Source organism: Colossoma macropomum, unplaced genomic scaffold (assembly GCF_904425465.1).
Source record: "Colossoma macropomum unplaced genomic scaffold, Colossoma_macropomum, whole genome shotgun sequence".
In the NCBI taxonomy this organism is placed as follows: domain Eukaryota; kingdom Metazoa; phylum Chordata; class Actinopteri; order Characiformes; family Serrasalmidae; genus Colossoma; species Colossoma macropomum.
This window is the reverse complement of record NW_023494810.1, coordinates 22,979,437-22,990,254: the sequence shown is the minus strand read 5'-3', so window position 1 is coordinate 22,990,254 and position 10,818 is coordinate 22,979,437. Positions and strand designations below refer to the sequence as shown.

At 40.6% G+C, this 10,818-nt stretch overlaps 1 protein-coding gene across 1 annotated transcript; it reads left to right on the top strand.

Annotated features, from left to right (window-relative positions):
* Window positions 1-994: 994 nt before the first annotated feature.
* Window positions 995-8,621, top strand: zgc:113307 (uncharacterized protein LOC553753 homolog). The gene is made up of 4 exons (XM_036559568.1): window positions 995-1,178; window positions 1,648-2,281; window positions 3,518-3,835; window positions 8,455-8,621. The coding sequence occupies exons 2-4, from the start codon at window positions 1,660-1,662 to the stop codon at window positions 8,604-8,606; spliced, it is 1,092 nt and encodes a 363-aa protein (XP_036415461.1). The 5' UTR covers window positions 995-1,178; window positions 1,648-1,659; the 3' UTR covers window positions 8,607-8,621.
* Window positions 8,622-10,818: the final 2,197 nt, after the last annotated feature.

Genomic DNA, 10,818 nt, shown 5'->3' with positions numbered 1-10,818 from the left:
GCTTTGCAAGCTATTTTCTACACTTTGAATAAGATATTCACTGCACTGTACCACCTCCTCTCAATCTATGAATCCCATTGCACAACCCCCAGGTATTTATAGCCCGATCATCCTCGTGCAATGCCATCTGCAGGAGCCTGAAGTTACTACCACCTTAACCATGCAAGGTGACTAATTTTTTTGTCTGTGGAGCTTATTTGCCATGAGTTTAATTTTTAAGCAAAAAACACTTCCCACATCCCATGTTTTCATGCCCCTACCGAAACAGAGTTTTAGTCCATAGGTGGAGCCTTATTACAGCCATACCCCTGCATTTTAGAGCAGGAAGTGAGACTGCATCCCTGTCCCTCATGGCCACATGGAGAGCAGTTAGATCCCATTGTTGTGTAATGTGTCCCAAAGTCTAACAATCAGTATGCAACCTTATGAAACGTCACGAAGGAAATTTTCTGCAATTAAGAAACTTTTTTTTTGTTTTCACATAAAAATATGCTTTTATGTGTGTAGAACTGTTCAAAGCTGGGTTTACTAGCCATGTCCTGGTTAGCGTTCTCGAGTTACGCTTAAAATTAGCTAAAATTGTCACTACTAAAACAGTCATAGCAGTGACAAAATGGAATGTTTAATCATTTTAGTAAAATAAAACTTAAGGAATGGGTTAATTCAAAACAAATGTACTTTAGTCCAAGTCAGTTAAAAGTCTGAAATGTGTTTTTAATAACCCCTGAAATGATCCCACATCTTTTCAAAAAGTGCAGTTGGGTTGTCCCTCCTAAATTTAAACCAGTGCTTTACATAGAAGGTTTTTATCATATCCAGAATCCTTACATTAAAGGTTTAGCTGGGCTGAAATCCAAGGCTTCCTCTTGGCATCTTAGTTTAGCTGTTCCAACACACATTTCTACCAAATGTTGCTCAGCGGCTAGGCTTTAACTATAGGCAGGTTGGGGAAAAAAAAAAAAACAGACTAGAGACTGCAGGGTATGGAATGGAAGTAAGGAAGGACTCTGGGGCCTTGGCCATGAAAGAGTGAGGAATGCTTCTGTGGCTGGGCAGCTCCACAGGTTGCCTGCACAAGCAGCCTGCAGTAACCTGCAAAAGCTGCCGCAAGAACAGGCAAGAAAAACCTACTGTATCTCTGCAGACTCAAAAATCATCAGCCAGCTGTGGAAACAGAGGTATGCGCATTCATGGAACATGGGAATTAAATTACGATCTGTTTGTTTGGCTTGGGGAGGTTCTGAACAACAGGGGTGTGAAGGGGTGAAAAAAACAATAGAAAAGTAAGAGGAAAAATGAAGATCAGCTTTGTAGTTGTTTAGTTTTGAATGAAGAATCAAGCTGTGACGTGTGTAATAGCAAGAACAGGGAAAAACTATCAATGTAAGAAAGTAAAATGACACAAAATTAGTGTTCTTTTTTATACACTGGATGGAAAATGGTTTCTTTGCAAAAGCTCAGAAGCTACAGAGAGAACATGCCACTACCATTGCTGTTGTCTAGCAAATGGCATTTGTGGAAGCTACAATTTATCTACGCTTCCCACGATTTATATGTTTTTAAAGGTGCATCCTGTGCACTCTGTCATAATAAATTGCTGCATCAGGGGAAAAATGTGTCATTACAGCCTGTTTTTGTTTAACTTAGACTGGCCGAGTAATGGAGATCAGGCCGCTATTGCTTATACTGTCTGTGTGTGGGCCGACGTGGGTCACAACTTTAGACATGGATTATGGTGGCGTGCCTCTGTGGATCAACCGCTTTCTTGGGGAGCCCAGCGCGTTGACCTTAAGGGATCGGATGGAGCCAGGTTGGTTCCGAGCAGTCAACAGACAGAGCTGCCCCCTGGAATGTGACTGTCCAATTCAGTGGCCCACAGCTTTGTATTGTGAGTACAGAGGCCTGCACCATCTTCCAGAAGGCCTTCCTTCCAGAACACAGTACCTCTTTCTGCAAGGTAATGCGCTCACTGGCTTCGACTCCAGAGCCTTCGCCAATGCCTCTAATTTACGATGGCTGTTCCTGGACCGCAACCAGGTTCTCAGTGAGAGACTTGACCAAATGTTGCTGTCCAATCTCACCCGATTAGTGAACCTCTTCATGAACCATAACAACCTGACAGAGGTGCCAGCAGGGTTGCCCAGTGGACTCAAGCAGCTTCGACTTGCATACAATCACATTGAGAGGATTCCCCCAGGAGCTTTCCAGAATCTACAGAATCTAACACTCCTTCTGCTCCAAGGCAATCGTCTGAAAGCTATTGGAGAGGCTGACTTCAAAGGTATGTCCATAAAATTGACAAAATTTCATCCCACTGATACTTCTGCATTAGAGATTTGTTTTTTATTCTGTGATTACATGTTGGCAGTAAATGGACCATGGCAAACAACATATTCTCTTGTTTTTTTAAGCTGTGTTCACATGTTGGCATTCAAAATATTGCTGTCTTCTGCCTCACAGCAGTATGTAACCAATGGCGGCAGTATCAGAGAAGCGATTTAATAATGTTGATTCTTCATTTAAGGCAGGGGTCTCCAATCTTACCTGCAGAGGGCCGGTGTGCCTGCAGGTTTTCACTCCAACAAAGCAGGAGATCACCTGATGAAATGCTTGAAGACTAAGACCAACTGATTAAACAAGTAGAATCAGGTGTGCTTCGGCTTGTTTGGAGTGAAAACCTGCAGCCACACTGGCCCTTTGCGGATAAGATTGGACACACCTGATTAAAAAAAAAAAGGCAGGTGGATATGGTTGATGGCAAAAGTTTGGAATATTGAATTCTTGACGGATGCTCTGTTTGACTATGTGGTCTGCGTAACGTTGCTGGCAATGGCAGAATTTTCCATCCGGGTCCACTGGATGCAATGGAATATCCAGGCCTCCATCTACCACCAACATGTAAACCCAGCATAATATAGAAGGAACAAAGAATTTTGCCACCAGCAGCCGCATTGTTCCATTAACTGCAGGGTTAAGCAAATGTTCTTTCAAAAGTTTTCCCAACTTCTACGGTTGACCATGGCGGTGGAATAAACTGGACATCGATTTTTACAGAAACATAGCCATGGAAAGCTTCTTCCAGACCTACCTGTACATTTACATCAACCCCTGGACTTCAACAAAGACACACCATTAGAAACATTAGCATGTGTTTAAACACTTTTAGGATGAAATAGTGGTTAACACCATTGCCCCGCATACGGGCAGAAACGCTGGCAATGGCAACGTTTATATGGCCTAAAGCCACCGTCAGTTGTGTGCCGTTGCTAATTCTGCTATGAGGAACAACCGCTTTTCAATGCCAAAATGTAAACACAGCACTTCTCTTCATGATCAAGGTCAAATAAATAATCTCTCTAACACTTACACCATCCTTTAAAAATCCATTTGCATCTCTAACATTTCCTCCAACAGTGAATTTATGTGGAAAGATTGAATTAGTGACCATGGCTGTCACACTCACAGATGTAAACACAGGAATTACGGTGTTGTGTCTGTCTGTCATGTTCATCACCAGGGCTTCCATTCCTTAACTTGCTGGATCTCAGTCACAATCTCTTGGAGACGTTCCCCAAGCATCTGCCTCCATCTGTTCAACAGCTCTACCTCACCAGCAACACCCTGACAGGCATGTCTGAGGCCAGCCTCCAAGGCTTTAATGGACTCCGCTATTTGCGCCTTAGCCATAACCAGCTGAAAAACGAGGGGCTGGCCTATGGTGCGTTCAACGTGACCTCTCTAGTGGAACTGGACCTCTCTTACAATCAGCTCACTGAAATACCAGTTGTTCCGACCACCCTTCAGTACCTCTATCTGGAGGTTAACCACATCAGAGGTGAGATGCAGACTGATTTCTCATGAAATATTCAGGCTTTGTCTCATGGGATGTTCTGTTCTCTTAGACATGACGTAATTTGTTGGCAGCTGTGGACCATTACACAGCTCCTTATAAATGAAGGAAAGGAAAATATTAGATTCAGGAGAATTATGTCATAACACTTTTAGGGGTCTTAAAGATAAATATAAAAAGATCAGATGACTTACTGAGTAAATGGTGAGCAAGGAATGTTTCTGCATCAGAAATAACAAGCAATTGTTGCTATAATCATCTGCAATTACAAATCATGCTGTGCTGTCAAGCACCTAAACATGCTCAGAGGAGATCACTTGAGGAACCAGTGAAAAGAACACTTGCCTCAGGCAATCAATGACCACTGCTGATCCACTGAGTAGCTCCTTTTCGTGCAGATTCTTGTCATTACAGGTCTAGAACAGAATAAGCTTGAACGTCCATGCAACCTGAGTTAAACAAAGCAACTTAAAAACAGTCAAAACTGCACACAATACGTCAGTCTTCCCTTCTGTAATCATTTTCATCCTTTGAGTCCCAAATGAATCAGAGCTCAGTGTAAAATTAGGGGGTGTCAGTAGAGGAGAAAATGAATCTGGCTATGTAAATCACAGGAGTACAAGCAGGCTCTTGCTGTTAGCTGGCTAGTTGACGTGGCTGGTTAGCTTTGAGAAACTCAAATTGGTTGTCATAACTCAGGAAACGGACAAAATGAATAACTACCAGCCTTAAATAAACTCTCTCATCAGAATCTCTATTTCAACAACTTAATAAACCATCTTCTGTTTTATTTTTTGGCCGTTAATTCAGTGAAATCAATTGAAAGGATGTTGTTTGATGTGATGACATAATTGGATATTTCATGAAATTTGTTGCATGTTTCATGGAGTGGAGACACTTGCGAATTGCAGGACGCTTTACATCATGCAACCCAAGTGCAATTTAGTTTCATGTAGGTTTCAAGAAACTGAAGTTGCATGAAAGTTTTACTGTGTAAGGCCAGTCTAAGGAGTTCAAGTTCAAAGTTCAAATTTATTAACCCCATTAAAAGGCTAACTAAAACTAAAAGTTTTATTACACACTTCTGTAATCTAAGAATAGCTCAACAGGTTTGCATTAAAGTCCCTGTAGTTGCTGAAAGCCTTAGTACACTGTAAACAATGAGAAGTCTGCTCAACTTAAAATGATGTAGCTATAGGTTACATGGCTTTTCTGGAGTTCACCCAGTTCAAAGTTCTTAGTTGAGTCAAAAAATTCTCCCAGCTACCGTTTTTAGGTCTGCATCTCAGTTAGATAAACAAAAGTGAACTTGCCTTATTTTACTCAATTTTCCTACTTGCTGGCACTCCTTCTATCACACAGTCCCATCAGTCTAGCAGCATTGTGTGATGGAAAGAGTCCTGGCTAGGGGGAAAGTTTAGTATAAAAACAGATTCACTTTATTTACCCAACTGAGATGCAGAACTAAAAAATTAAGAGAACTTTTGACTCAACTAAGAAGTTTGAGTTGTGTGAACTCTTGTGTCCTCAAGTTGAGTCAACTGAAGAAAAATCAGTTACTATATCATTTTAAGTTGAGCTTACCTATGCATGTATGTATTGATGTAATAAGCCTGTGGTTTAAGGGGTTAATAAACATCACAGCATGGCAAATAAGTGCATAAAATAAGATGTTTGTAGAATCAGGTGAAAACCTTAACTCAGTCAAATCCAGAATTACAGGTAATAACAACCAGTGCAAAGTAGAGCTTCCTAATAATATCCATGACACTAGTCTAAGTAATCCATCGGAGTTTACATAAAACTAGGAAAATACATTAATTGGTTGTGGATTTGTTAACCTTAACAATAACTATTCAAGCCTGTGAACTTTCTGAGGAAACGGCTCTGAGGTCAGGGTTGTAAGCTGGTGTAAATTTGCGCTGCTTGCGCCGTTTGACGACTGAGGTCTGTCGCAGTGTTTGCATGCTGGACAGCAGTGCCGAGGAGAAAAGCATGCCGTCAGAGGCATGAAATAATCCTTGGCATGGGAACGTCAACATTGGGACCCGAACAGACCATGAGAAAAATGACGGAAAAAGTGACATGGTTGGAGGGGAGAGAAAGGTCTCTCTCTGCAAAGTGTTTGTCGCATTTACGAGACATGGATGAGGAGCCCTGAGAGAGACATGAGGCGGCCAGGGAGGAAAAGTGGGTTAGCTAATGAAGTGGGAGGGACGAGGGGTGGTGGGAGAGAGATCTGGAAACATCTGTGAACACTCCAGGAGGAATCCAACAGTGCCAAAAGCACGCTCTGTTCCCTCCCCCCATCCTCTCTCCTCAGGCCCTTACCGCATTTAGTTATGAGAGCCACAGTGCTTATGATTCACTCGTTTTTGAATAGAGAGGAAAAAGACTGCAGCTTTTAATAGTGGTTTACCAGTTTATTTGAAGTGTGATTAATTCTGACCAATGCGCAAACCAGGACTGTTATTAGGAAAGTCATAAAAATGACCGTTTTACTTGGGTTTATGTGGACAGCTGTTCTAAGATGCTGCGGATTAGGCCTTCAGACAACAGCCTGTCAGGCCGACAACCTAAAAACAGACACAGGAAAAGAAATAGAGAGGGAACATTCTGACCTGCCCCTTTGAGAAGAGGGAATGTTTGGATCTAGAAGCAAAAGGAAAGAATGTCTGCCTGTTTTGCACAAAGATTTCAGCAGACGTGATACGCAATGCATGCGGGCAATAATAAGACAAAACATAGATTGACTAGACATTCACACGCACATATTCAATGTCTGACTCTTAGACAGTCTTTTCATTATAACAGACCTCCTCTTGCACTGTCCAAAACCACTTGGGCTCTTGCAGTTGTGGTTCAAGTCCATCCTTGCTGGAATAAGGCTCTTTTCATTCCCTGTAGTATAACTGACACCAGGTGCCAGTACACCTGCAACCCATTTGACTTAGTCTGGAGAATCAGCTTCTGTATGAGTAGGATACTTCGGCACTGGTGCCAATAAGAAGATGACATCTTCAAAAATGTCTAATATAGCAGTTTTTCTTGCTAAAATAACACGAAAAATTGCTACAGATGGCAAACACAGTGCTCTGTGCAGTTTAATGTTTTCCCCACACCTGCAAAGTTGAAGAAATTGTTACAGTGTTGATCTATGTCTAGTTAAACATTGTAGGAATTACGGACAACCGTATTTTTCTATACTTTGCTGTATTGCCAGTGTCTCAAACTGTACCATCTGCTCCTCACTGGGGCAGTGTTTGCACTAGGCAAAAGTGGCAGTGGCCTGGGGCCCCCATGAACCAAGGGCCCCATGAAAATACAGTTTAGATATATAACCTGTACATGTTGATGCAAAATAACCTATTATGAAATATATATATATATATACACACACACACACACACACACACACACACATCATAAAAACTGACTATTTTCAGTACTTTTAATATAACCTCACCTTCTAGTCATGGTTATAATGGGTCACGTGATCTCCCAGAAACTTCTGGGAAATGGAGTCTTTATGGACGTCAGAGCCAGGAGGATGTGTAACAAAGACACACTGGTATTAACAAGGCAATTAAGCCATAATGTACATGGAAAGGAGCTCCTTTAGTCTGAATTTCTGGGAATTGAGAGGGAAAATAAAGTTATACAAGTTAAGGAAAGAAATGCAAAAAGAGGGAGGAGAGTAAAACATTTGTAGCTTCACTCCAAAGCTGTTTTTTCAGACAGAACAGAGTGCTGCGCATTCTTAAAACAAGCTAAATGGATAATATAGTGAGATAATTTCACTAATCAAAATTACTAAAATAAAAAAATAGTTAAACAATCTTATGATATTCTCTCCCCAGACTATATGCATCCGTATATGCAAACTAAGCTGCAAAAAACAGACTGTTTTGAAGTGATTACAAAAATCTCAAGCAAAAACAACACATTTACATACATCTGCATATTCGGCATACATCAGTTCAGCCCCACCCATTTGTTTTGCTTCAGCACTTCTGTGCACTTGCTGAATTTAACATATTTTTTTCTTTTCTTTTTTTTTTTAAATAAAAACCATAAAATGTGCAAAAGGTATGGCACATTATTTATTTTATGTTTATTTTTTTCCAATGATAAACTCAGCAAATAAATAGAAACTGACCACAAAATTTGCATAAAAAAGTCACATTTAGGTTTGTTCACTGTAGAGGATGTGTTAACTTATTTTCACTTAGAAAATCAACAAAACATCTGATTAAACTTTTGCATATGATTGTATGTCAGTCTTAAAGGCACAGCAACAGCCTTTTTGATTCTAAAGAACAAGGATATATTGGCATGTACTGATGTAGGTAAGACTGTTTTTTTTGTATATAATACCACATAAATGATATAAATGGCCTCAGGGACCAAAAAATACAAGAGAAATGTAGGATATGGGATCTTAATTTCAACACTTTAGCAGTCAATTCAACAATGAGGATGTTACTGGGATTACAAAAGCTTTATAGAGCTCTATCAATTGTATGTGTATTGCTAAATAGCAGCAGAGAATCTGTAGCGCCCAGCAGAGAAACTGTGTGAACACCTTTTGTCCTTTCTTCCAGAATTTAACGTGAGCAGTTTCTGCAGAACGGTGGGTCCAACATCATATTCACGCATTAAGACACTGCGGCTGGATGGCAACAAGATGGCACATCATCAACTGCCTCCTGACTGGCCATTCTGTCTCAGAGTCCTTCACAACATTTACATCTGACCTGTTCCCTAAATATCTACCTTTTTTAATGGCTTTTCTTAGTGCAGCATAATCACTTTACTATAATCGCTGTTGTATGTAAGTCTCAAAACTATATACCTGATATTTCTAGAATGCATGGAATTAGTTTGAACTCAAGACTGTATTCAAATGTCTCAATGTCTCAGATGGTTCTTATTACTCTTTACTCTGTAAAAAAATTTAAGCCAGTTTAAAGTATTTTTCCTCAGCTTAGTTTAGTCAAAATTGCTTATATTTTTTGTTGTATTTTTACTCAGCTGCTCCCCTCAGTGTAGTCATTGCCAGTTCCCCCTGCAGGCTACAGCTTCTCCCCTTGTGCAGTGCCCTCTGCTTTGGGGCGGGGCTTCCTTCTGCTCACTGTCGATCGCCGTTCCTAAGTCATTTTTGTTATGGAAATAAAGGAACCGTATTAAACAAATCTGGGTTCTTCTTTATATTAATGCAACACAGATGCTTACAATGACAATAAAACACAGACTTATGCTTTCAGAATGTATCGGTCGTCCACATGTCGTCCAATTTAGCTCAATCAATTCCACTAGCAAGCTAGCTACCTTAGCATGGAAGCTTTGTATGGTTTAAATTTGCCTTCCTGCTCACATGATGTAAACTTCATCCAATCTTCCATTCAAATCATCACTCTCTATCTATATAAAAAGTTATTTCCTTTATTTTGTTAAACCGCTCCCCCCATGGATTCAAACCATCACGGATTCAAAGAAGAGAAAAAGAGCCGGTGTTGCCAGCGGTGGATCTAGAAAACTTTATCAGGGGTGGCAAAGGAGTGGCAGAGAGTTTCAACAGGGTGGTGACATGAATGTGAGAGCAGGGCAAGCAGATTTCATCGAGGACTCTGGCCACCCCGGTCACCCCTTTGAAACTTAGTGTTCTGCATAAATTTCACCTAAAACTTCATCAGATTTTCACACAAGTCCTGATAGTAGATAAAGAGAACCAAATTAAACAAATGAGACAAAAAATAACCCGGTCATTTATTTATTGAGGAAAATGATCCAATATCACATATCTGTGAGTGGCAAAAATATGTGAACCTTTGCTTTCAGTACCTGGTGTGACCCCTTTGTGTTGCAATAACTGCAGCTAAACGTTTCAGATAACTGTTGCTTAGTCAGCTTGGTGGAATTTTAGCCCATTTTAGGGGGAATTTTGCTGTAAAGTTGAAATCTGCTGAAGTTTTTCACCGTCATTCACCAAGTGATGTGGCAGATCTTACCATTGAAAAGAACTGCATGCAGCGAGGTGAAGTTGCAAGTGGATGCATACCATCAGACAGTTGTGCCACTCAAGAACTACAAAATTGCTTAAATTTCTTTATCAAAGAAAAACTCAGCAGTGTGACCTGTGCTTTAATAGTTCCTCATGCTCAAACAGACAGCACTGACTGTGCTTAGAGAAAGAGATTTACCTGTGCAACTTAACTTCAGCAAAGTGTTAAAAATATTTTTATACCTTTTCATTGTTTCTTTCTGTAATTTCATGGTTTCAGTGTGATGCTAGATTATCACGAGACAGGAGACTATGAGCTGAAATCCTGGTGATGCTTCAGCCTTCTGTGGTCACAAGTCTGAGAGGAGGAAGCCCTCTCCCCAGAGCAATCAGGCTAGGGGTGCTGTGTGATTAGTTAGATGGATGGATGGATGGATGGATGGATGGATGGATGGATAGATGGATGGATGGATGGATGGATGGACGGACGGACAGATAGATGGCTTTGACCAAATTGGAGGAGGAACTGTGTAGAAATCCAACAACACTCAAGCAACTTTAGCTCATACAGTGGCAAGCACGTAACGTTTTTTTTCTGAGTAAGCTCAACTTCAATTGGATTTTGTAGATCTAAGGAAGACACAGCACTAAAAACTATAAGTTAGGTAAACGTTTGACTAAACCAACTGAGAACAGTCCACAAACCAAAAATATCCTGTGGGCAGCATCCTGTGACCAAGATTTAGGACTAGAGGATGACCAACAAGCTAAGAGCGTCAAATAGAGTGGATAGTGAGAGGACACAGTGCTTAAGAACTCCAGCAGCACTGCTGTGTTTGATCCAGTCATACCAGCGCAACACAAGAAAGTGGTTTCAATGTTATGGCTGATCAGTGAATATATAGATGGTTATTGTGTTTTAGAACATTTTGTCTGAAATATGAAGAGTATTTCTATGTCTCTG